This window comes from Hippocampus bargibanti, linkage group LG11 (genome assembly GCF_051943395.1).
Source record: "Hippocampus bargibanti isolate YZ-2025 linkage group LG11, ASM5194339v1, whole genome shotgun sequence".
NCBI lineage: Eukaryota > Metazoa > Chordata > Actinopteri > Syngnathiformes > Syngnathidae > Hippocampus > Hippocampus bargibanti.
This window is the reverse complement of record NC_142744.1, coordinates 20,045,701-20,072,767: the sequence shown is the minus strand read 5'-3', so window position 1 is coordinate 20,072,767 and position 27,067 is coordinate 20,045,701. Positions and strand designations below refer to the sequence as shown.

The window sequence follows — 27,067 nt, the reverse complement described above, 5'->3', positions numbered from 1 at the left end:
GACTTCTCGTAACAATTAGCTCATTATGCCAGGCAGCTAACTGTCTGCCAAATTATTTTTTCTGAAGAGATGATGGTACTAGAAGAAGAAATGATATTGAGAGATGATCCCCAGACTGCAATGTTTCACTCCACTACAAATTTTATTTCGATAGGTCTGTTTTGTTGGCAATCTCTATGCTATCAAACTGTATGTTTTCAAACAAATGACTTTGTTGATGTTTGACATGAAGAAGTACACAGTAATTATGTGGACTACTGTGTTAGCTTCTCGTGCAAACCGCTAGCTAAATGCTAGTAGACTACATAAATTAGGAAGTGTCTCGGTGTTATGATAACTGGAGATCATCATGAGTAGCCCAGCCATCTGCAATTGTGGAATATTCAGCGCAATCAATTGTTTCATTACGTTACACGCAGATATAATTATTCAACATACTGTACTTATATTTAAATGATTGTAAATATGTTATGACAATGACTGATGTCACTGTCAAACTTGGAGGCAGCACTGCAGAAGGACTGTCGGGTGCATAAATGCATAGATATAAAAACAGCAGAGTAAGGCACATCAGGTATGAGCGGTGGTATTTCCTGAAACATCTGCATCTATGGAGAGGAAAGACATTCGTTAAAGCATCACACGGTAGGTGGCTGTGACATGTAACAACAGACAGACAAGAGCGTAGAGACGCTCCCCCAGCTTGTGTGCAGAAAACACATCAATGGGGGGGAAAATCAGCAACAGCGCTAATTGCAAAAGTGTGCCTCTTTTTTTCAAATGTTTCTGGGTGCAAGTAAAGTTCAAGTTAAGAGGCAGAGGGAGTTGGAACAAAAGGAGTGGAGATGGGGACGACGTTTGCACTTCAAACGAGTTCATTTGAGGCAGAGGGATGGCACTGGAGATCATGCGGGCAAGTCGAACTGAGGCGCATACACTAGGAAAAAATTGTAAGGCAGTGATGAATATTTCACAAGGTCAGTCGCTGTCATGGTCACGCATGCTGTTCATACATTTAAACACTGGAAGTGATGTTTAAAAGAGCCATGAGTCATTTAAGAGGTATCATGAATTTTTTGAATTGAAAATTTCATGAATTCTTTTGGATGCATATAAAAGCCAAGGACTACTTTCAAACACACTAGTTTTGCAAGAAAGGGATCCATCCATCCATCCATCCATCCATCCATTTTTCAGACCACTTTATCCTCATTTGGGTCACAGGGGGTGCTGGAGCCTATCCAGGCCGTCTTCCGCCACGAGGCGGGGGACACCCTGAATGGGATGCCAGCCAGCACAGAGACAATCAAACATTCACTCTCACACTCACACCTAGGTCAAAATTGGAGTGTTCAATCAGCCTGCCATGTATGTTTTTGGAATGTAGGAAGAAACCGGAGGACCCGGAGAAACCCCACGCGCGCCCTGGGAGAACATGCAAACCCCACAGAGGGAGGCCAGACAAGTCTTGAACTCACGACCTCTGCAGTGAAGCCGGCGTGTCAACCACTCCACTAAAGGGATACACTAATCAAAAAATGATATTTGGCTCTCCAAGAAAATGTCAGGATGACCGTCAAATGTAATGCAGGTTTATATGACCTTCTGTTGGTTAACTGTTGATTGGACATGTACAACCATTCCGTGTTTTGAACAACTTGTTGTTCACTCATCAGATGTTAAACACCAAAATTCTTAACAAAGGTTTGCTTGTTCTCGTTTCTAATTTTCAAGGACGTGTACTTCTGCACCTCTATGTGACTCTGTCAGTCTCTCCGGGCCAACTTAATGAAATTACGGTTCAGTGATCTGAGTTCAGTAATTTGAGAAAATCTTATCTTGACCCCTTGGAATGAATGCTAAGATGCCATGAATCAACTTTTAGGAGGTAGCTTGATCTCAAAGGTGACCGGCATAATTGATGAAGGCCGTGTAAATACATGTATCAGGCTGTTAAAACGCCTGTGAATTTTGACATTCAGGCCATTGTGGGAGAAGCTTTATCAAGAAAAAAATATCAGTCAAACACGTTTGAGACTCATACTGATTTTTTTTACCCAAAAGCCAGATGTCTCCAAGTTTTTGTGAGGAGTGTATTCTGGAAAATTGACTTTTTTGCAATGTGATCGCACCAGGCCACCATTCAAGTGCGAAATTATACAATTACAACAGAACATACATATTTACTTGTTTTTTTCTGAAACTGTGCCTGTGAGCGAACAGTTAGGTAATAGTATAAAGTACAATGGCCACAGATGCTTTTGAGCTGCACTCCTCGTTCACAGTCTGGGCATTATTATTCCTCCAAAGTTTCCCAATTACAACACACAAAGTTGCAACATGCTGACGTTGTTAAGCGTTTTTTGTTTGTTTGATGGTTTGTTTTGAAGGAAGTGGTGGGGCAGTGCATTGAGTGACTAAACAATTCATAAATGTTTTTTGATGTCAGGCTCGCTACATTAGCACCTGCTACTGCCAAGTCCTCTGTGCCTTCCATTGATATCAGTTCATCATATTGTCAACGCTAAAACGTCAGTAGCCAGGATGCGTGATGGATTATGCTATCACAGAAGAATCATTCAAGAAAGAGCTTGCGATGTAACATACTAGAGTTTTTGACTTCAGAGACCCCTCTGGAGTGTATTGGAACGTTCTCAATCCATTTCGACGTGCTTAAGCTTGTTGAAATGATCGTTTGGAAGGTTAGAAGTCTACTTATGTGCTTTGGAATTTGATGCACTGTACTCCATTCTATGGCCACTTCGATAAATCCTCAGCACAACTTAAAAGGCAGACAAAACATTGGATGTTGAGCTATACAATGGGGAATATACCGTTATTATCAACTGCTTTCTATAAGTACAGCTTTCAGCTTTTTTTTTCTTGTAATATCTGTGGCAGTGTTATACGGTATGCCTGCTTATTGAAGAAATATTTATTGCGCTTTTCAAGACATCAAAAACTGTTCACTCTTTAGGTCTTCCGTCTTGGCTGCTGTTGCATGTGATTGCAGCTCTATTGCGCTTGAGCTCATTCTCATGGTGGAGAAAAAAAACACACATTTCCAATCTCTGCTGTCCTTTTGCACCTCTGACCACACAGGGGAGGATTTATTCTACTGCTTTATGAGTGGGTCAAAGAAGAGGTGGCAAATACCAGACAGTATTATAAAACGCATGCGAGCGGGCACAAACATTCACACACACACATGCTGGCATTATTTGGTTTTGTGGATCATTTTAGTACCAGGCCACAGCAAAAAGGACAAAAGTAAAGGGATGCTTCCTTTCATCTATTTATTATTCCATATATTAAACAATTTAAAGCTCTTTCTGTTCCCAGTGCACAAAAGACTAAGTCAAAACGGTTTGACTTTGAACTAAGAAGTGTTTCTGGATACTTTTGTTTGTTTAGTCCTTGAGAGGCAATGCTCATTCTTGAGCCCCGCTTGCATTTGTTTGTGTCGCTGAGGTGGCATCATAGCAATATTGACTGGCAAAAAAAAATACAACGGGGAGTAGTGGAGAGCAATTCAACATCTGACTGATGAAAAGGAGGACATAACAAGACACATGCAGGCTGGACAGGTCGAACATTACGTAGGGTCTGAAAGAAGTGACGAAATAAACTCAAGTGAGTTACTCATTGTTCTTTTGCAAAAATAAATAAATAATCCCATTGTTTTTTGTGACTCAATCCAATTCATTTTCGTGGACCCTGTGTACTGTTAATATTGTAGTGTGTCCATTGTCGTAAGCGCTCTCCGTGAAAAGTTTGAATACATCTACATTGTTCCTGCATTAGGCTTATTTTATGTTAGGGCTATGCAAGTTCGTCTCTCGGTTGCGGCATAAGAACTGCAAACTCCGTGAGTGGTCTTTTACCTTAACAGGTTTATTCCTCAGCCATTGCGACCTTGTTGAAGTGTCCTTGAGCAAGATATTGAACCTTCCACTTGATCCCGATACTGCATTATCAGTGGGTAAATGAGGAAACTGTGTAAATTGCATTGCGTACCAAAGGCAGAAAGGCACTACCGGTATATAAGTGACCACCCATGTTTGATCACTTCCTACAATTGTTCGTAGTCTATGCATTTGTTCGTATGATTGTGTTGGTAACGCCACATAAATAATCACAATGTATTTTGTTTTTATGGGAAAAAAAACGAAAATGTGTGTGCTTCCACATTAGCTCAGAGAAAGACTGATTAAAGTCAAGCAAAGCTTTTTTGGGCTGTCATCGCATCAGTCGTGATTACGGCCACTCCCTCTGATCCCGATGATCTCAATCGTCACAATAAATGTCGATCGGAGCTTCTTGCTGTCGCTCACACGTTCCCCAGGGAGATTTTGTCAGGGAGATTGTTTTGAAGCACAGCCGAGAGTTTAACTCATCGACAGATGAGGTGTGTGGCATGACCGGCCATGGCCGACCCCAGGTTGCAGACGCTGTCAGAAGCAGTAACTCGGGATGTAAATTTAGAAGGACAGGGTGAAAACCGTGGGGCTCGGTTCTATTCCCAATATCATGAATAAAAGTCGGAGATAGCGCAAGGCGAGCTGAAGAGGACAAAGATCGGTGCGTGCAAGTCGAACTTTTCTGGTTACTATTTATGAATAGTTCATCCGCTGGCCTTCAAAAATATACACACCTCTTGGGGGGGCGAGCACAGTGAAGTGTTGCCGCTGCGGCTGCCGCTTGACAGCGAGGCAGCATCCTGTGAGAGGCTAAGCGAGATGAAAGGCGCCGTGATGAGCAATGCCTGCTACCTGAGGCACAGCCACTTCAATGCGGTACAAGTGTTTGAACAAAGCATGCTTGCCACCACAGATGGTGGAATTATGAGGCTTTTGTGTGAGTCACAGTCTGTGGGAGTTTCACTAATTTAAATAACTCGAACGGCGGTGGCAGCATGCTGCAAAGGGGACGTCAATTTCTCCCTGTCAACAATTCATCCGATCAATTTTGGTGGGGAAAGAATTTCACTGTGATCTTCATAAACTGCTAATGTGGGGGGAGCCGGTAGTCGAGTGGTTAACACATCAACTTCACACTGCAGAGGTATCAGGTTCAATTCCATCACTGGCCTACCTGTATTGAGTTTGCATGTTCTTCCGTGTCTGGTTAGTTTTTCTCCGGGTCCTCCTTTCCCCCTCCCAAAAACATGCATGCCAGATTGATTGAACGCTCAAAAGTGTGCCTAAGTGGGTGTGTGAGCGCCAATGATTGTTCGTTTTCATAGTTCCCTGTAATTGACTGGCAATCGGTTCAGGGTGTCCCCTGCCTAGTGCCCAAAGGCAGCTGGGAAAGGCTCCAGTACCCTCTACGACCCTCGTGGGGATGAAGCGGTTTGGAAAATGAATGAATGTATAACAACAATGTGTACAACTGAAAGCTGGAACCACACTATGGGTGCAAGTGCCCGACTCCAAAAGGTCATCGCCTACTGTCTATTTTTTCTGCACATTTCAACTGACGTACAACTGACATGTTTCTGCTGACGAATGGATGTTGACGCGTGAACAAACAACATCTTGACACAATGCAATGTGTTACCCACTACATTTCACATTTTAAGGGTTGACCCTTATTCATTCTGAATTTAGAGTGCCACATGGTTCAGCAACAAGCACTAGAGACAGAGGTGCCATGTGATGAAGTGCAAGAACAAGACCCCGTACTTCTAATATGTTATCACATTTTGCCATTTTAATTTTCAATATTCTGACAGAGCATCGAAACCAGATGCCTGTGAGACTTTTGGATGTGCTATTTGTCAGTGTTGCTGCGACGTGTGTGTTAAAGAATTACGGAATGGCAATGTACATTTTTGCTACCCCAATTTAGCTTTGGTTGAACATTTTGGTGTTTATATCTCAAAGGTTGAAGTTTTACAGCCAACTCCAACTGGGAGTGATAAACTGCTAGAACAAAGCAGGCCTACTCTCCTCTGAAATCTGCGAGCAAGAAAGTGAGAACATATGCCAAATAAGAGTAAAAAAGTGTGTGATAATTAGCAGACTTTTTGTGTGTGTGTTCGCTTGTTTGCTCAACTTGATGGGGCATTTCCAATCTGCTTTTGTTGATGCTGTGTTTGTATTATGTTACGGATCAGATTATCATGCACATTTGGAAGATGCCTCATTCTCACCGAAAGGTCTCAGATACAGTGTTTTTTTTTTTTTTTTTTTTTTTGGAACCCACCATGACACATCAGAATTTAGCCACTTCGGGAACTTTCCCGTAGCCTGATATTTGTGAGGCTCAGAGGCCCAGTTGTTAGACATTGAAGAGGTCAAAGGTGGTTTTGACCGACTTTGCTTTATGCACTGGTAACAGGAAAGATACAGGAATACAGGAAGGTAACAGGAATCATACTTTTCTGCCTTCATATAGTTTTTTTTGTTTGTGAAAAAATGTTAACATCAATTACCGGATTTATTCTTAACACGGAAAGACAACACAGACAACTTCAAAATTCAAAATCTCCTGTCCAACTTGTAGATGTTATGTTATGTGATGTTGTGTTATGTGGAATAAAAATGTCCGCTCTATTTTTTTCATGTGTCTCATGTCACACTTCAACCATCTCCTCTCACACACCTTTGTGATGTTATCTTGTAGGCGTCAGGGAGGTAGCAGTTAACGTTCTCCATCTGGAACGGGTCAGCGTCGCAGATCTTGTCATCGGTCCGCCCGTAGTTGGCAGTCTCGATCATGATGACATCACTGCCGGGGCAGCGTAGGTCGATGGCGTAGCCCTCGCACGAGAGCTCACGCCGAACGAGGCCGAAGGGCAGGGCTGCGCGGCTGAACCCTGAGAGGAAACATAAAAACAAACATTTTTTTACAACCTTGGCTTCCGTGCAAACCTCAACCCGTGTGGTTAGAAAGAGAGATAAAATAAATACGCGTCAGGCGTCCAGTGCTTACCCGCGACAATTAAGTCATTGCAAATCGAAAGAACAATTTATTTGTTGGTGGAATCAGGCGCCGGAGGCAAACGGCAACTCCATAAAATGTAGACTAAATAGAAGTGCATCAAGATGGCATCCCTTCACAGAGCTAGCCTGGGACTTCAAACGTCAGTGTTTGTTTTATTTTTGTTTGCAAGATGTGAAAAGACTAGAATAAAATAAAATCTTCATTTTGTTTGTTTGTTTGTTTGTTTGCATTTTGTAAACAGAGTTGTCAAGTGAATGTGGATTCCACGCAATGAAAAAAATCCATACATGAAAAAGCAAAGGATATGAGTGTGGCCAAATGAGTGCACTAAGCGGGGGAGAAAATCAGTTTTTTCATTGCAAAAATGACCCTCCTTCCAGGACATTAGAGTGAAATAGGCTATTACCAAGTATTCTCTTGTCTGAATAATAAAACACCATTTCACAAAGAGAGACTGGTCTATGGACGGGGAGAAGAAAAGACATGAAGGGAAAAAAAAAGGAACAGCAAATCTCATCTGGGGTTGAAATGATCCAAAGTTGTTTTATTTTTTAAATGCAGCTGTCTGCAACTCTAGGAAGAATTAAAAAAAGACAATTAGATAGAGTCTAAGTAGAACATGTAAATGTGTTCCATTTACGGAGTGCAAGCAGAAAGCAGCATGAACTGTCAATAATCGTCGCTGTTTGCTGCAATTGTGGCCCCCCGAGGGGGCAGCCGGCGTCAGTATTTTCTCGCTCCTAATTAGCCCCTTCCTTCAGTCTGCTACCTTTTGCACAGCCCCATTGGCCAACCGGAGCTTTGTCACGCAGCAACACTTACCACCCCGGGTTCATTTTGCCCCCTCACTCTAATTACCCTCACACTTTTGACAGTGGCAGCCCGACGCAATTAGCGTTGCTTGAAACGCTCAAAGTTTCCAAGTGATTCCAACTTGAAATTCCTCTCATAAAGGCCAGACGGAATTCCGTCTGTCTATGTGACAAAATCACAGAGAAATCACACGTCTGCGAAATATACTGTGAAGGCTGGAGAGACGACAAAGAGTATGATCATCATGAAAGGAAGCCAATATTTCTTAACACAAAGGAGAGTAGATTTTACTTGGTTCCGCTGCTCATCACCTCATTCGGAAACATCTCGCTTTGCAGCGATAACTACTGAATCCATTTGCTGACTCTGTTGCTCATCAAAACAGCAGGACCCATTTTTTTTGTTGAACCCGAGGCTACAACTACACAATGTTAAAGATTCATCCATTATCTGAACAGTGACACCCTTATGAGGGTCACAGAGTGTTGAAGACGATATTACATTTTGCGGAGATGGTGTGTTTAACTGCCAGCCATTTTTAAACTAACTTCCCCATTTTGCTAGCTCTTTAAGAACATTTTGAGGCATTTTTCAAGACACAGAATACTGTGTTCCGGGAGAGTAAAAGCAGTCAAACCTACCAAAAGAAAGAAGAGACGTTGTTTTTCTTATCGTTTCCATCTCGGAAGCGGCAGTATATTATAGGTTATATTTTACTGTGAATTTCTGACTAAAAAGGGAGGAAGTAGTCAATTGAGAAAATAGTGAAGATATAAGTCAAGAACAATGTGTGCGTGTGTGTGTGTGTGTGTGTGTGTGTGTGTGTGTGTGTGTGTGTGTGTGTGTGTGTGTGTGTGTGTGTGTGCGTGCGTGTGTGTGTGTGTGTGTGTGTGTGTGCGCGTGTGTGTGTGTGTGTGTATAATATTCTGTCCCTACATATCAGCACAGGGGGAACTGGTTAATAATAATAATAATAATAATAATAATAATAATAATACATTTAATTTACAGCTTAGCTTGTCGTCCTCACAATGCAGATGTAATGGGGTTGAATCTTGCCCTGCCCGACCTTCCCATTTGGAGTTTCCCCTGTCCTATGTGAGTTTTCTCCAGATATTAAGGTTTTCTCCGATATTCAAAAACATGCACAGCAGGTAAATTGAATGCTTTGAATCAGTGGTTCTTAGCCTTGGTTTGATTGAACCCTAAGGCTTCGGTGAATACAGTCTCAGGGGTTCGACTGAGCCACTGTCATGGAAGTTAAGACACACATGACTCAACATGTCAAAAACATGTCAATCAACATGTCAATCAACAGAAATTTCCCCATTGTAGTACTATTAAAGGCTTTCTGATTCTGATTAGTTATGACATGCCTGCTTGGCCATCACTGGCTCGTTCATTTTGAGCATAATTGAAAGAAACAAACAGACAAGTTTTGCTGATCACTCATCTTAAATAATGAATTGCCACCATTTACACGGACCTGCTCATCTAGTGGTTTGCAAAATTCTGAATTTACTAGCTGAAAAACGACCTTGACAAATCAATGACAGAAAATAACTGGAATCCTTATGACCAATATAAAAATCTAAGCCAGTGAAATGAGATGAATGAGAAACGCAACTCCAAGGATAAAATGTTCAGAAGTGAAGGTAACACCGCAGTTGACACACGCCATTTGAACTCAATATGAGCAGAACCCACCCACCATTTCTTGTCACAAAGTTGTAAACGAGGTGCTTGGGTGCGAGGAAAGATGATGACTTTTCTTTCATGTGTTCATATAGAGGGTTTCGATAATGACCACTTGGCTACATTTTTCCACAACAATAACAACCACAACAACCTTTCATTTTGTTTTAAGCCCAATTTCACGTGAAAATGTAATCGACCGCTGACCAAAGATGAGCAACAAATCATCACTCCCTAGGCAATGGCTCTTTCTTTAAAAATAAAATGATGTGTCTCAATGCGAGTGGATTTTTGCTTAGCTTCACTGTTTATCACCTCATTAGGTATTACCACAGTACGTGCGGAGCGACGGGGTCAGTCCATCTATTCCAATAACAACCACAATTATCCACAGCGTCCGCAGAACCCGGGCGGGATGGCGGCTGATAAAACACAGAGTGGAGTGATCGGCTTAACCGCCAACACTAATGATCACCACGCCTGCCATTCGTCACGGAGGGCCTGACGGGTTTATCACAGCAGCCAGGGAAGGAATGCATTTCACTAAAATTCGAAAGGCACGAGGGAACATTGTTTTCTTTTGTGACCTCGTTTCTTGGGACTGACCACTCCCGATTCGACACATCCATCAAAGCACCTCAGGCAAGTTGGCAACATCGTCTTCAACGGAGGCACGGCTATTGATTAGCTCAGCGGCCCCTTTCCGTCCTCACCCACCCACGTGGATCATTCTGGTCAGAAGCTAATGCTGCATCAATTACGGGGAGGGTACTCGCCATCGAAAGGACAAATTGATCCTCCCTCATCTCTGTTTCATTAATGACTGACCTGAACTTGAGTAGTAACTGATTTGACAGCACAGAAGACTGCATTGAGGGTCAAGTTTTCAACAGATCTTATTTTTGCATTTTCAAGATATTATTTTTGGCCGAAAACTACAGTAATTACTTTTGACATGAACATGATCATATACCTTTTCTGGTAAGCTTTCTTTCTCACATTATTTCAATTAGGGGACACCACTTTTAACAGAATGCATCTTCGGTGACTCAGCATGTTAAATGTGAAATCAGCTGTATCACATAAAACTGGTCAGGCGCTTATTTATTGTATGTACCTTGATGAATAACTGTAGCACAAGGGTGTCCAACTATTTTTTCCCGTCGGCCACATTGTAGTTATGGTTTCTTCTCGAGAGCCGTTATGAAATTGGGGAAGCCATTTGAATGTTTCATCCCCTCCACATATTACATACAGAGCTCACAACAAATTGATGAATGACTACTTTTCAAATCAGAAGTCAAGAATAATTACTGTCATTGTGGTTTACATACGACAAATTAAAATTTTGGTTCAGGCATCATGGAACTTGGCATACTTGATTTGCTTTCATGGGCCTAATAAAATAATGTGGCAGGCCAGATTTGGCCCTTGGTCCTTCACTTTGACACCTGTGCTATTGCACAGTGAGAGACAGAACAATCAAATGCTGTTTCACTTGATGGTGGAAGCTACAACTGACCTGTACAACCATTATACCCGTATCTCATTGAGCCGGGCAGGTTTGCGAGTGTGTGTGCACCGAGCAAATGTATTTTTGTTCAGGGTTCGTTCAAAGAAATTGGCAAAATTAGGGACATGTTGAGTTTCCTGGCAAGAAAAAGAATATTTATGACCATTAAAATGGAAGGCGCATCACTGGTCATGTCATTGCAACAGTTTACCCACCATAACATCAACATTGGAGCCATACACAAACATTCACACACTCTTGCTGCTCTTTGAGATCCTGGTTTTAGAGCTCGGTCTAGCACCCAAAAACCATGTTCACAACGTATTTAGTATTTAACCAGAGAAAAATACATCTGTGTGCCAAAAAAAAAAAATCAATGTCAAATTCAGTTAATTGGTAAATGGAGTGGACTATACGGTATATGTTGTCCAAACCTCATATTAATTGAATGTACACACAGACGTGTCAACCTACAACAGGCTTTTCCTTTTCAGTTGAAAATAATTACTTTATACTGCAGGATGCCTCACCATAGACGAGCCAACGGCTGAATCCAGGATGTTATTTTGTACCAATTTCAATTCCATATGCATGGATCGCACCAGCTGCTAGCTAATGCACAGCTAAATTGTGTATTTTTATTTTTTTATTTTTTTTTTTACTTCAACAGCGAGTTGGAAAAAAAAGCGCTGGAATACTGCTTCGGTGGGCTTTATCAACTAACTGCTAAACATATTTTAACTTTATGTTTATTTGAATGTAGCATGCTTTCACATGTGACACACACTCCCCATATGACCTTCACAAGTTCTGTGGTTCGCTGTCAACTAAAGCAAAGGATTCGGACTCAGTTCATATCAGCTGTTGTTCTTCTGTGGACGCTCGATGGTGAACTGCCAAGCCTATTTGTTACCAAAAACAGCAGCATTGAAACAGTCAGACAGATAAATCAAGTAGTCCAGAAGATTGAAACACACACACACACACACACACACACACACACACACACGCAAACACACGCAAACACACACACACACACACACACACACACACACACACACACACACACACACACACACACACACACACACACACACACACACACACACACACACAACACAAACACACACTGGGTCCAAGTGGACGGTAATTTCATCTGTGCTGTATGTCATTCATATTAGCATGTTTGACAATGAAGCCGACTTTAACCTTGACTTTGACAAAATAAAATTTCATTACATTTTGCAGCACAGACACCCAAAGCGATGAATATTTAGGCTCACATGTCAGTAAAAATGCATGTTCTCCTTTTCCATTGGACCATTGTATCAGAATCAGAATCATTTTTATTGCCAAGTATGTAGAACACACAAGGAATTTGTTTCCGGTCGAACACGCTGCACGAGTATGGATCGCTTTCATCTGAAAATAGGACTTTGAAAGAGATTTCACATCTCTGCCGTAATTTTAGTTGAAGACGTAATGGTGAAGTGAAGTTCTCACAGGTTCCCGGTTGTCTGTGTTCCAGTTCACCGACATTTTGAAAAAAGGTGATACGTGTAAAATTCCTGCATCGCAGTGATGTATGAAAATATTTTCATCTGCCATTTTGTTTGCAACCTCAACTATGGAGATGTTGGATGACGGCAGCTGACAAAAGGTCACAAGCTATCAAGATGACCGCGATGGGAAAGCATCCAAAGCATAATCCCCTCGTGAGGAGGTGGAAAATTGAAAATAAAGTAGTCGGTCAAGCCGTATCTGTCGGCCAGATTAGCATGAATTTGCACGATCAGTAAAGGAATCGAATACCGCTTTATATAGAACATTTTGTTAATCTGACAACCACTTTGCCTTGGCTATAATTGGCCGTGATCCCTATTTGCGGCCCTGTTGACATGTAGCCTTATCAGGCATTCTGGTCAGTGAGTGACAGTGACGTGCAGCCAGGGGAGGCAGGAGAGGCTGTGCCTCACCTGTCATCATGGAAATATCAAATGACAAAATACATTAAACAGTTATATTTATTTAGTGATTTGTACTTTAACGTTCTTTTCCATTTAACTTCACCATTTTTGTATTTATTTTCAAAATCGCTCAAATACTGAGCCACATCATGGATTGCGCAATCACTATGCTAACTGTGCTGGCTTGCTCTGCAGTGAGACCGCATTGCTGTCCCTCTGCATATCGCGATTAAAGTGTTCAAAAGCTTTTAGTATATGAAGTAAATTTCTGCAGTTTAGCTGCTGTATATAATGTACAGACACCGTACATTATAAACACTGCAGTACAGTGTTTATTTTATTATATTTTTATCAAAACTGTGTGCATAGGTGAGGCACCCAGTTCTCCTGCCTCATGACAGGGGGCGCTGGTGATTCCGGAGATTCTTCTTGCAACTCCTCGGGTGCAAAATAATAGAATTAGTGACAGCGAGCTACAGTAAACAGTTAGCAAGTTTAGTGCAACCATCCAGTCATTTTTTCGTGTTGCTTGGACTTATTTTCAAAATGGTGGATTACATATCTAAATTGAAATAATTTTCTATACTGAACTTTCAATCGAAGCAGGAAATAATAATTAAAGGAAGATCAACACCGGACTGTATAGCTCACAAACGGTGAAATCACCTGGACAGCTTCTCAGCTTTTTGGCCAAGAATGATCTCATTGAAACTATTCCTCAAGCGACAAAGTTGCTCCAGCTCGTGCTCACTGTTCCAGCTACTTCAGCATCAGTGGAGCGGTCATTCTCAGTACAAAAGACTGAAAACATACAGTCGGAACAGGACTGATCAAGGATGACTTGCTTCACTGGCAGTGATCTCCATTGAGACAGAGAGACTTGGACTTCATTTATAAGTAAAGGTAACACGATAATAACATTTTTTAATTCTTTTTTTTTTCTATGCTACAGTTCGTATACAGTATATAAAGAATGATGACATGACATCTTAAACAAAACACGTGAACTGTTACCAATCAAATGGTGAATAAGCTACTCTCTGGAGTTCATATGTTTGTAAATCTGACTGTGATGACATCAGTGCCTCACCATCCATGAACCTCACCGCACGTCACTGGCGAGTGACTGTGTGCAAAGGAGGTTTTCAGATTTCTCCCTCTGACCTGCACGTTAAGCCTTCTATTGAGCTCGACAGAGATCCAAGCCAGGCCCAGGAACGCTTCTCAATATGTTGCATTCAGGGAATGCCCCTGACCCCCATCCCCCCACCGCGTCCCATCCGTGTATTTCTTCAGATGACAGACTATAATTCCCATTTTAAAATCATTCCTCCCAATACATATTGTGTTTTCCATCAAAACCTTTGAAATTGGAAATGGCTTGGCAGCTCCAATAGCCCCACCAGAAATATCGCGCAAGCATTGTGGGGGATTTCCAACCCATGAAGGTGAAATGATAAGAAAATAAATGTCAAACTATTGCCATATAGCCACTTTGGACTGGATTACACAATCATCTCGAACTTCATCTAGGGTGGAGTCATGGGTGGAGTCACAGCCTTTTAAGCTTCATGGATGGATCGCAGAGGCATTGCTTGACGCTTGTCAACCCCATTAAGCTGCCTTTGATTGGCCTTTGTAGTCTTGGAAACGGCAAACAGCTGCATGCAAATGGACTCGCTACATCCCTCGCCCCTGTGTCTGGCCCCCCTTTGTTCCTTTGACGGAGACACTCTTTTGCTGGTATAAAGGAGGGTGTAGCCTTTAGTCAAATAAGTGCGCCCCTGCCGAGGCCACAGCGGGGGCACTTGAAGATTGTTTGTCTTTTTATGTTGTTTGATTCACAAAAATACTGGGAGCCCAAGAGGAGATCTGAGAGTCAAGCTTGGCTTCCAACGGTTTGGGAATAGCTCCATAATCCCATATCCGGACCGGCCAGGGAGTCCATTTTTTCCCTTTTGCAATGGAGATTTCCAATAGGAATTTGTAAAGTAGTACAAATTGATTAAATTCTTAATAGTAGTGGAACAATGTAGCAACAACTGAAGTGTGTGGCACCAACTCAAAATGTGAACACATTCCATGATTTTTCAAGGTTTCATGATACAATTTCACAGTCTAGCAAAAGAAAAAAAAAACACAGACGCATTCCTGTACTATGTCAAAATATCTTTTGTTTTCAAGTCGGAGGCCATAGACCAGCGATCCAGTCCATAGTTAACAGGAGGAGCTAATGCATCAACTTGTGTGTTGGGGGCCACTATACGGGACGGAAAACATGGTGTGATGGACACCGTGTTTTTAAATTCAGCTTTGGTTGACATTGGGTACTTTCAGAGAACAAAATGCAAACCAAATGACTTGTATTATGTGAATAACACGGTGGCCCGGTAGTCGAGGAGTTACCACGCTGGCTTCACAGTGCAGAGGTCGCCGATTCGCGTCCCGCAGTGGCCTCCCTGTGTGGAGTTTGCATGTTCTCCCCGGGTCTGCGTGGGTTTTCCCCGGGTCCTCCGGTTTCCTCCCACATTCCAAAAACATGCATATGGCAGGCAGATTGAACACTCCAAATTGTCACAAGGTGTGAGAGCGTGTGGTTGTTTGTCTTTGTGTGCCCTGCGATTGGCTGGCAACCAATTCAGAGTGTCCCCCGCCTCGTGACCGAAGACAGCTGGGATAGGCTCCAGCACCCCCCGCGACCCTGATGAAGAATACGCGGTACGGAAAATGGATGGATGGATGTGAACAACACCTTCAATGACATGAAATAAAACATCAAAATCTTGAATTCTTATTTTTGGTTTTCTCATTTTTTTTGTCAAATTATACAAGCCAGGATGTCTGCTTGCTCAAAATTGACCGGCACTGTTTGCATATTCACGAGTTCCAATTTTTGTCCTATCTCTCATATTCTGCTTGGAAAAGCTCCATGAATAGCCCATTTCTATTGTGGGATTAGCGTTTTTTTTATTGTACTTTTTTAATGTTCCCTTGATTTTAAATGAGTGTGTTTTTGTGAAATACTTTTAGTAACCATGTGTATGAAATGCGCAAAATAATTAAAGTTGCCGACTGTTGTTTTTCTCAAATTTTGGCCGATTCAAGTGGAAGCCTCACACTTACCAGTCATTGAAGGCTGTATTTCCAGATAAGTCCTATTTTTGAGAGGAATTCAACACCATTACCATGCGTGACCGGTTGCCACATGTGAATGGTGCCTGGTGGCAAGGTGTGAGATGAGCACAGAGATTTGAGGCAAAAAAAAACAACACCTACGTTTACACATAGCAACAAAACAACATCTTCCATTTCATTTTAAGCATTGAAATGTGGTCAAACACTCACAGAGTAGTGGCAGACATTTTGCTCATGTATCCAGTGACACTTAAATCCGTCCGCTCCGGGCCTGTCTTGTTGGAAATTGTTTCTAAAGACGGTGTCAGACAAGACCACAATCGCCGCAGCTGCGCCCGCCCTTTCCCAGACGACTGCTATCAGGAACTCTAGATTGCGATAGCAGGATTTCAAAATAGAAAGCTTCTATTTCCAGATCCATCCAGTCCATTTGATGCAGTGCCGTCTGTGATGTTTAGGGGACGTTACCTAATTGAAATGCTGTTGAGAAAACTGTGAATCGTTGAAAGGGAAAGCATTCGTCATTTTGCAGCCCAAAGTCTAGACTCTGATTTACATGGTGTATTACTTTTGTTTTGTGTTCATTTCCTATTAATCATTCTTGAGATTTTAAATTGGCAATTGAAAGTTGCAAAACTAAGTAAAGCTATGTCTGTTAGCTTCTTAGCCGTTACAATCCGCCCGGACCATAAATTACCTATGTTAAATGATGAATCAGCTATATTATATCAAGATCAAACTTATTTGAAGTGCTCATCTTCTTTAAGTGAGGAAGATACGCTTTTTGTCCGTTCATGACCGCATTGATTTTGAATCATTAATTGTGTGGACACACCACACAGAATACCGTGTGTGGTCCTGCAGTCACGGCATTTCAAAACATTTCAAAAACAGAGTTCATCTTCATTCTTGTTTAACCGTCATGCAAGAATACCCCGTGGACAATATGTCTGTATGTGTTGGTTGGTAGAGGTGACCCATGTTGGTACAGAAGGGTGCAAAAGAGACAAGGAAGAGGATAATTGTAGACAAACGACAGACAAGCACATCTTCCGTGTTGGATGCAATGCATGAAGCCGTTTCAAAAACGCTGCATATGCATTAAGGCTCAACATCATATGGCTAATGCATTATTTGATGGATTGTGGATACGGTCTGGACTGATTGTAGCTAATTTGGAAACGTAAATGCTGTTCTGGGACACTTAATCAGGACCAATCCATGAGTTATTTGGCCTATTTATCAATTTAATTTTTTTTATTCCTTTTTTTAAAAAAGTTGTAATTTAAAAATAGTTTTATTTAATACATACAACTTGGAAAAATACCCTAACAATGTTGTCAATTGTTTTATTCACTGGTTTGATTTCCAATTGAAATGGAAAGAAGGAAGTAAACAGAGGTGGGATCATTTGAAGAATGAACACGAGCTGATGACATTTTATTTTTTTTATCACATCAACTGTTAACTTGATGATAGCTCATGAGATAAAGACCTTTTTTTAATTATTCTATTCTTTCTAAATTTAAACCCAAGAGAAGCAACTGCAATTGCAATGAGCTGTCCGCTTAGCTGCAAGGAGTGTTTCAGGGAGGGGAGAGTGTGTTTTGTGTTTGGAAGCGCTCGCGGTTGTTGAGGCAGAAAATAAGCATTAAAATGGCCGAGGCAGCTGCATGAGTTGAGCCTCGTTGCTTCAATGCCTAGTTAGCGATTCCAATGGAAAGTCCGGTTTGACAATGACGTCGGAAAAAAAAGTCAAAATATGCTTTTAATAGCACGAGAGGGGAGATTACAACACAGTACGATGACACCCCTTTTTATTGCTTTGAGCAGGAACCCAGGCCAGGCAATGACACCATGAATCATGATCATAAAACATTGAAATTCAGGGTTAGGAAAAGCAAGGCGGGTGAAGTGAGGATTTTATGATTATTTATGCGAATGATGCTATTTTTCAAGTCACTTCCAAACCACCACAAGGACAGTATACACATTGAATTTTCCATCACATATCGGTTGTGTTTCTTTTCCTTGAAACGCACTCTGACACTTTGCATGTGAAGCATATGTATTGTCAACACCAACTAGAAACTGCTCCTCAAAATCTCATTTCAAATAAAGTACAGTGATACCTCAGCTCACGAACTTAATTGGTTCCCAGAAAGTGTGTGTAAGGCGACAAGTTCGTCTGCCGAACATTTATTTCCCAAAGGAAACCATTAAAAAAGAGAAAAATCCATTCCCAGGTCCCCATAAAACAATTTTCTACTAAATAAGCCTTAAAACTACACAAAATATAGCTTATTTTATGTATAATAAACGTGCTACTGTATTGTAATTAAGGAAATAAAATGTACAGTGAGACCTCAACTTACAAACACCTCAACTTACAAACTTTTTGTCTTACAAACGTCAAATTTATGAAAATTAAACCTTATAAAAAGCACTATTTTCATAATACATACCCACCACGGCTGGCGGAGTGATCTTCGGCGGAAGCACACGACCGAACAGCACCAGAGGTTAAGTTACCAAAAGTCCTTATGGAAGGTGACTCTCCTTCCATATGCCATCAACGACCGTCAAAAAGGTAAATAAAACTTTATTTTACAGCACAGTTTATTTCTTTAATATCAGTCCTCATGTAATGTGCCTCTCTTTCCAAACAGCAATTCCCTTTGACCTTTGACCTCCAATGCCATTCCATCAAGCCATAAATGACCATCACAAATGTAAATAAAGTGACTTTATGACACAATTCAGTGTATTTCTTTCATTACAATACAATACGTCTGTGTAAGCTCTCAGTCGTACAGGAGTGGTCCATCGATGAGAAGGTTTCTTCAGCCGTCATCTGTACAAAAGTGAAGGTTTCGGACGTTTCGCCTCCTATCCAAGAGACTTCGTCAGCGAACTAAAGTCTGACTGGTCGTATCGGCCCCATTTATATATCCCTAATGTCCAGACCTAGTGGTGCCGGACACAGCTATGATAGGTCCCTACTCTCAGGTTGGGGGGGGCGCGGGACCCCCCCCTGTGGCCCCACTGATTGTTCCTACATTCCTGACTAACGATTGGCCTATTACCCCCACTCCCCCCGGTATCACCTCATCAGCATAACGACCCTCATCAGCATTGCGAAAGTTGCCTAACCTGTTTTGCCTGAGCAGGCTATTGTATGAACGATCCATCACATACCTGAGAGTGGGGACCTATCATAGCTGTGTCCGGTGCCACCAGGTCTGGACATTAGGGATATATAAATGGGGCCGATACGACCAGTCAGACTTTAGTTCGCTGACGAAGCCTCTTGGATAGGAGGCGAAACGTCCGAAACCTTCACTTTTGTACAGATGACGGCTGAAGAAACCTTCTCATCGATTACAATACAATAGCACATTTATTATACATAGAATAAGGTATGTTGTGTGTAGTCTTAAGGCTTATTTAGTTGAAAAGTATATTTTATGGAAACCCGGGAATGGATTATTCCCATTTTAATGCTTTCCTATCGAACATTTTTTTTCGCCTTACACACTCTGTCTGGGAACCAATTAAGTTCGTAAATTGAGGTCTCACTGTATTGTATAATAAAGTTGTTTTATTTATCTTTGTGATGGTCGTTGATGTACAGTGGGACCTCTGTTTACGAACCCCTTGACTTACGAACTTTTCGGTTTACGAACGTTACATTTCTGAAAATTTTACCTTGGCATACAAACTATTTTTCGGGATACACACGCAGCTGCCACAATGAGTGATGTGTCGTTTGTGAACGAGCTCGTTCTCCAAACAAGGAAATGGCAGCGGACTTTTTTTGTCCTCTATTCCCTGTTGACTGTTCAAGAACGCAACAGTGAGGGGATCGGGTGACAGACAGAGAGAGTGAGGCCGTTCTCCAAAAAACAAAATGGTGTCTTCGGTTAAAGCCACGTGATTGGTCAAGAACCCAGCAGTGGTGGGGCGGGGGGTTAAACATTAAAGAGACAGGCAGACAAAGAGTGAGAAAACACACACACACGAAAGGGAGAGGACAGAGCTTGAAACAAAAAAAAAACAAAAGTGAAAAAAAACAAGTAAAATGGTGAGAAAATGGATAGAAAACAGTGAAATTTGGACCCATTTCAACTTTGATAGTTCAAAAGCAGAGTGTAGACTGGAAGGTTAAATATCCCATCAATCAGGCTCCACAAATAACCCGCACAAGTCATCTGTAGACTTGATGCAAAAAGCTATCAACCCAGCTAAGCAGATCACAATTGATGATAAACTAGATACAATTATCACAGAGAAAGCTCCTACAAGGGATCATTCTTCAAGATGGTGAAAGAAGAAGGCTACGTTCCTCATCAAGTGTTTACTGCTGATGAAAGCGGCCACTCCATTCCATCAAGCCATTAACGACCATCACAAAGGTAAAATAAAATTACTTTATTGTACAGTACAGTTTATGTCATTAATCATAATACTATAGCACATTTATTATACATAAAATAAGGTATATTTTGTGTAGTTTTAAGGCTTAGAAAATTAGAAAGTAGAAAATTATGTTTTATGCGGACCTGGGAACGGATTATTCTCATTTTAATGCTTTCCTAGGGGAAATTATTTTTTGGGATACACACTTTTCGCCTTACACACTCTGTCTGGGAACCAATTAAGTTCGTAAGCCAAGGTCCCACTGTAGTTGCCTCTTGATAATATCCGAGTGAAGTTGCCGTGCTTTCTCGGCGAGAATACCCTCACTCACATTGTCCCCTGCTAGGTGCTTTTCGTTAATCCAAATCAACAGAAATTTTTCAACCCCTTCTATTGTCTGAGACCGTTGCTTAGACAACACAGAAACACCCTTAGCCACACGTAGTGTCGGCTTAGCGTCCTAGTACTTGGACGCTAAGTCACACAAACGCACACCTCGTTCGTGTTTTTCGAGGATCTCCTTATTCTGTTCGACTGTAATTTTCTTTTGTGTCCTCTTCGGCTAAACACTAGCCTTTGGCGAGGTCTTTTTTGGTCCCATAATAGCAAAAGTACTCCACTTGATAACAAACCACATCAGCACTCAAAGAAAGAAGGTGGCGAAAACTAGTCTGCCAGCCACCACGGCACTGTTCGACCATGTGGTTTGGTGTTCATCTGCCGAAAACGAGTCCGCCAGCAACCGCGGTGCTGTGTGGTTTGGTTCGTCCGCCAAGACTATATGCTCGCGACTTTAATGTTCGTGAGGCGAAAAGTCCGTGATCTAAAGCGTTCGTAAGCTGAGGTATCACTGTACATTATTTGTCTTATCACTGTGTTAAGCATATTTGATATTACGACTTTGTGATTGACTGAAGCTTGCTTTAGATCACGGGTGTTTCTTCAACTTTTATTCAGTATAGATATCATGGCAATGATATACAGTGCCATTTGGGTGATGAGATGAGATGAAGTGATTAGAGATGAGGTGAATGAGATGAGGTGATTAGACATGGAGATGAATTTCACATGCACATCCCTGCTATAAATGGTTGTGACGTAATTATGTTTTTTTAAACATACAAGCAGTTCAGGGTGTCTCCCGCCTACTGAACGAAGACGGCTGGGATAAACTCTAACACGGCCACAAACCTTATGAGCATAAGGGAATTAGAAAATGGATGGATGGATAGTGACAATAACGACAAACATGATAATTTAGGCCATGACGGTTGCGATGTGAAATCATAATAGCCTGAATATATGATCAATAAACTCAACGATAAAACAGACTCAGGGCCAGTTTTCTTCCTAACGCTCAAAAAAAGAATCACATCCCAATGTATTGTCCCAAAACAATGATGTATGTAAGAACTGTTTCTTACAAAGTCCTTTATTGTATTTTTTTGATTCAACAAAGTACCAAGCAAATGATCCCCTACAAATAGTTTTAAAGTCCCTGTAAAGTGGAAATATAGGTGAGATTTGATGACACAAAGAATTATACTGTGAACAAGTCTGCTGCAAATTTCAACGATTAAAAAAAAAAATCTGCAAATTTGTGAAATGAATCAATGAATAAATTGGGAATTGATAAAATGTATTGTCTAATAAAATATAATGATATAAAAATAAATCAAGCTAATGTCTCCACTGGCTAACACTGTACAACAAACCACGCTCTGCCATGAAATTGATGTTTTTTAATCTCTCAATTTTCTTATAAATCGTCCGCTGCGTCATCTCCCCATTTGGCAATTTAAATAAGGGCACTAAGCTACCCTGTAAATCATGACATTCAGGGAAGATGAATTTTCAGGGCGCAGTCATAGCTAGTTAGCTAATTGCATGCTGTATAGGCAGAAATTAGTAGTCCAAGTGCATCACCGGGCGCCAATATGGCCACATAAAAATAAAAGTAATTGGGAAATTTGAAAGAGTAAAAAAAAACAGTTTCACGCTAGACTGTGTCTCCTCAAATGAGTATATCTTTTTCGGTCTTTGTACAGGTTATCAACAGTTACCGTATCTTCTGGTTTGTATAGTGTCATTTGAGACGGCCATCGACGAGTTCACTTTCCAGCGTCTTTAAAGGATTTTCCCATCTGATCTATCATCTCTTAATTAGACACAGTTGAACCTCCTGCGGTTTTTGCATTTGAGAGCGTTCCCGGAAAGCGATTTCTATCAAGCAGCAGAAAATGTCAAGAGTTCAAACCACTTTACCTTGACATGTGTTGTTCGCTATGTATTCGGTTAAGTGTTGGTGTTTTTGGCAGTCAGAATAGCGTCCAAAACACCAATTTGAGCAGAATGTTTTAAAATGTACAGACTCAATCTGGCTTGATAGACAGACATGAGTACTGAAACGGTATTGTAATGCATTCATGTTTAGTTTTTTTTTTTTTTTTGTGCCCAACATTTATGTTACAGAACTCAGAGATATTAAAATTCCCACATGGAACGAATTACGCATGGGGCAGGAAAATGTCTTCCGCTCTACTCCGTAAATAAATAGAGCCCACATCACAGCATTGAGATCATTTCAACAAAACCAACCTCTCGCGGGCTCTTTCCATTGAGTCAAAAAACAACAAATGGCATTGTTTGTGATTTGATAGCATCGTAATTCACACGGTTCCTTCTACCACTCTGTCTGCATCATTGATTGCTCCTATTGATGTTGCACTTTGTAAAACATTTAAAAACAAGATTAGGTTTTTTTCCGTAAGCATGACTTTGTTGATTTTTCCATTTTTTTGGGATAATTGGAGTCTAAATTGCAGATGAAAACTTTATAGGCGGTCTTCCGCGTCAACATTCGCTGTTTCAGGGTTATGAACTAGCTTGCACAGCGGCGCAACCTTATTTTCTTCATTTGGTTGTCTTAGCCTGAAAATGTTCATATTACACATATTTTTTAGCGTAAATCTGACTTTCTGCTGGCGTTCTCTGAAAAGCTTGCCAATGTCATACCAGATATGATTCCGTTTCAGAGACCAAATGGAATGGCTTCCGCTGTGCTGTCCGTTGACACGTCAAGCGGAGAAGAAAGTCTAATTCTACGACATGTTATTGTCTGTGGAGAGAACAAACCCTTTCAAAGAGACAAATAACTGTCACCCAGGCAAAGCAGCTGAAAGAGAAACAACGATCAGGAGATGAAAAGCACACATGCGCTGCGGCGAGCGCCATTCTGACAGAATTAGTTCATTGCTCACTCCACATCCGTGTCTCTTCTTTATACGGGGAGTTGATGAAACGCACCGAAAGAGCCGAGTTCGTGCAAACTCCCCCGAGTGTGGCGTGGATATACTCTTACAGGCTTGATCAGCCCTCAACTCCCTTTCAAGCCTGTTTTTTTTTTTTTTTTGCCCCGCCACTTAAAACCCAGCTGGATTTTCCGCTCAAGGTGCCTTCCCTCAGGGTGGAGGATGGAGCGGGAAGATGAAGGAAAGCAGGAATAAGGAGGGGTGATTGAGTTTGTTTTAATGGCATGCTCACGGCTCCACGCAGGCCTTCGCCTTACCACGGTGTCGCCACATGTCACACAATGAACACAGATCGAGGGCATGAAAAGGGCAAAGCAACATGTGTACAACAGGTTCAGCGAGTGGCTTTCTCTTCACCACTTCATACATCATAAATGAAATGCATGCTGTGATTTTTCACAGCTCGTCCCGCTTCTGGGGGGGCTCAACCAAGTGTCACTGACCTGTTAAATGTCTAGCCATCCTTGCCTGTGTTCATTTTAAGGCTGCACGTGCCGACACTTTGATTAAGAGGCCAACAATGCTCTGGCTGAGAAAGACCATTTGTGTATTTATATCTGCAAATGAGTCGATGTTTTCATCGAAGTGTGAAGCGAGGCAAGGCTTTTTTTTTTATATAGTACCGCATAATTTCATCCACAACACAGCAGCGCAAACACCAAATTGCATTTTCTTTGTAGCTCTATCTCTTGTTTCTATTTATAATTGTATTTTATTTATTGTTTTCTATTTATAATTGTATTTTATTTATAATTGTATCTATGATTGTCTGTGACTGTAAAGTGTCCTTGAGAGTTTTGAAAGGCGTTTGAAATAAAATGTATTATTATTATTATTATTATTATTATTATTATTATTATCGTTGAGTTGAATTTATGTAACCCCCCTACCACCATCACCTGTCACCCTCCGATCAAATCCAGCAAAGGCTCGAGGAGCGGAAATCCTTCAAAGATTATCCTGAGCGATCATCCTGAGGTGTTGGATTTGTCCTACCCTTTCTGCTGAGAAAACAGTCAGGGCTTAAAAAAATAGAATACTTCAATATTCTGATTGGGAAGAATAGTGTGTCATAGCTGCAAATAATTCTTCCTTGACTCTGTCAATTACCTTATCAATTAATCCATGAATCAAAGAATTAAAAAAAAACACCTTTTAATTTCCATTTTCCATTGATTCAATTTGACAGTGCAGAAAATACATACAAATAAATTTCTATTAAATCACTGCTTTGGTTTGTAACAACCATCCAAAATAAAAATAAACAAAGAAAAAGGGTTAAGATGTTGATTGTTGGATTCCACATAAAAAGCAGATGTTCACTAATCCCTGCGATTGGCTGGCAACCAATTCAGGGTGTCCCCCGCCTCGTGCCCGAAGACAGCTGAGATAGGCACCAGCACCCCCCGCGACCCTAATGAGGAATAAGCGGTACGGAAAATGGATGGATGGATGTTCACTAATCCAATTCACTAGGACAGATGTGAGAATCAGTGAGTTTTCGGAAATGTTGAGCTCCCCCACAGCAGCAATTATATGCCACCAAAAGAATTCCAAGTGGGCTTTTGCTTTCCCTGCTGCTTTGGCCCTAAACATAAAAACATGTTGTCTTGTCAGACAGTGTGTTTTACTTCACTGTGTCTCTGCCAGGTGGGGAGGGAAGAAAATATCCGACACCCTCCCCCCAACCACTATCTAGCCACTCTGACTGACTTGATCGTGATGACCTTGCCCCGCTTCCCTTCTGCCGGCATTCCGTTCCATGGGGGCAGATACAGGAGCGTTGATAAAGAAATACACATAGAGGGTGTGGGGGGGTTCTTGTATTGATGACGGACAGTTTCCTGCCCCTCAACCTCGATGAAGCCATTGTGCCTCCCCGCACTTAAACTAGGATAGACGCTACATGAGAGGGTCAACAGCGATTGCGCGAAGCAAACAAAAGTGCTCTTTGTGCTCTGCTTTTTCTTCAGTGCAGCATACTTATTCAATTTCCTGCACGGCGGGAGAGGGCTTCCTTATCTCGGACTGTTTAGATCTGCAAATCGGCTGGTGGCCTTTGTGTGTAGGTGACCCACCCCTGAGGTGACATTTAATTCCGGGGCGACTGGGTCAAAAAGAGAAAATGGTGTAGCCATGCCCTAATGCACAGGCTCTCCCAACCTGAGGAGATTACTAATACAGTGATTGCAACAGTGCTGCATTCATTGCTAGTGGGGCTAGGCGACAAATTGTGAGAGAGAGACAGGGGGGGTGGGGGAATAACCAATGCATTTATAAGATCATTATCAGAGCACTGAAAGGCAATTACAAGAAAAGAGCAAAAGCCCAGCACAAGTAAGTGCATAAAAGTCTCCTTGATGTTAGATTTACAGTATATCCTGCTCCTCTGCAGGAGATCTTAAGTGGAAAAAGAACAAAAAAGTGGAAGGCAATATAAGCACACGAAAACTCTCCATTATGGCTTGACATGCTTTTTCTTAGAAAATCAGTTCAGGTGGCGAGTTGATAAAGAGAAAACCAGTTGTGCTGACTCATATTCTTTCGCTAGGTGTTTGAGTGGCCGCTTGTTGATAGGCGGATATCATATGGCACCGTATGAATGGACAAGCAAAGGTGGCATTAAATCAGATCCATAGAGATAATGAATTGATCCATGTATCCGTTTATTATCATACTCCCACAGAGGTAGTGTATATAATATGCCATTCATTAACATCTTTGGATAATTTAGATCCTAAAAGCCAGAACGTCGACCCATAGGGCGAAACGCTACTTCCACAACTTCGACATTATGAAGTTGTTCCAAAAACATGTACGTTCTAAAAATGCATACCAGGCTGATTGAGCATTCTAAGTTGACCCTATGTGTGAGTGTGTGCACACATGATTGTTCCTCTCTCTGTGCCCTGTGATTGGATGACAACCAGTTCAGGTTGTCCCCCGCCGAGTGCCTGAAGACAGCTGGGATAGGCTGCAGCACCCCCCGCGAACTTCGTGAGGATAAAACTGTCCGGAAAACGAACATACAAACACACACACACACAAACACACACACATACACACACCATCCATCCATTTCAGTCAGTGTGGTCAAACAAACACACTAAATCTTGACCGGATGTGCTTTGGTATGTGCTCCTGTTTTGGTCAGCAACGGGTTTAAATGATGGTCCCAGTTATTTTAGTAACACTGTGAACAATCACACCAATGAACTTTGATAATCAAAGTGAGTTTATTTTGTGCTGAGAAAAAACAGCTCTCC

At 41.5% G+C, this 27,067-nt stretch overlaps 1 protein-coding gene across 9 annotated transcripts in view; it reads right to left on the bottom strand.

Moving 5' to 3' along the window:
* The window catches only part of adgrl2b.1 (adhesion G protein-coupled receptor L2b, tandem duplicate 1), a 137,935-nt gene that overhangs the window by 97,946 nt on the left and 12,922 nt on the right, over nt 1-27,067 (bottom strand). For all 9 annotated transcript variants that reach the window (XM_089007797.1, XM_089007801.1, XM_089007799.1 and 6 more), the window contains exon 2: nt 6,607-6,820. In XM_089007797.1, the coding sequence (XP_088863923.1) occupies nt 6,607-6,820 (214 nt within the window). The remainder of the gene's footprint in view (nt 1-6,606; nt 6,821-27,067) is intronic.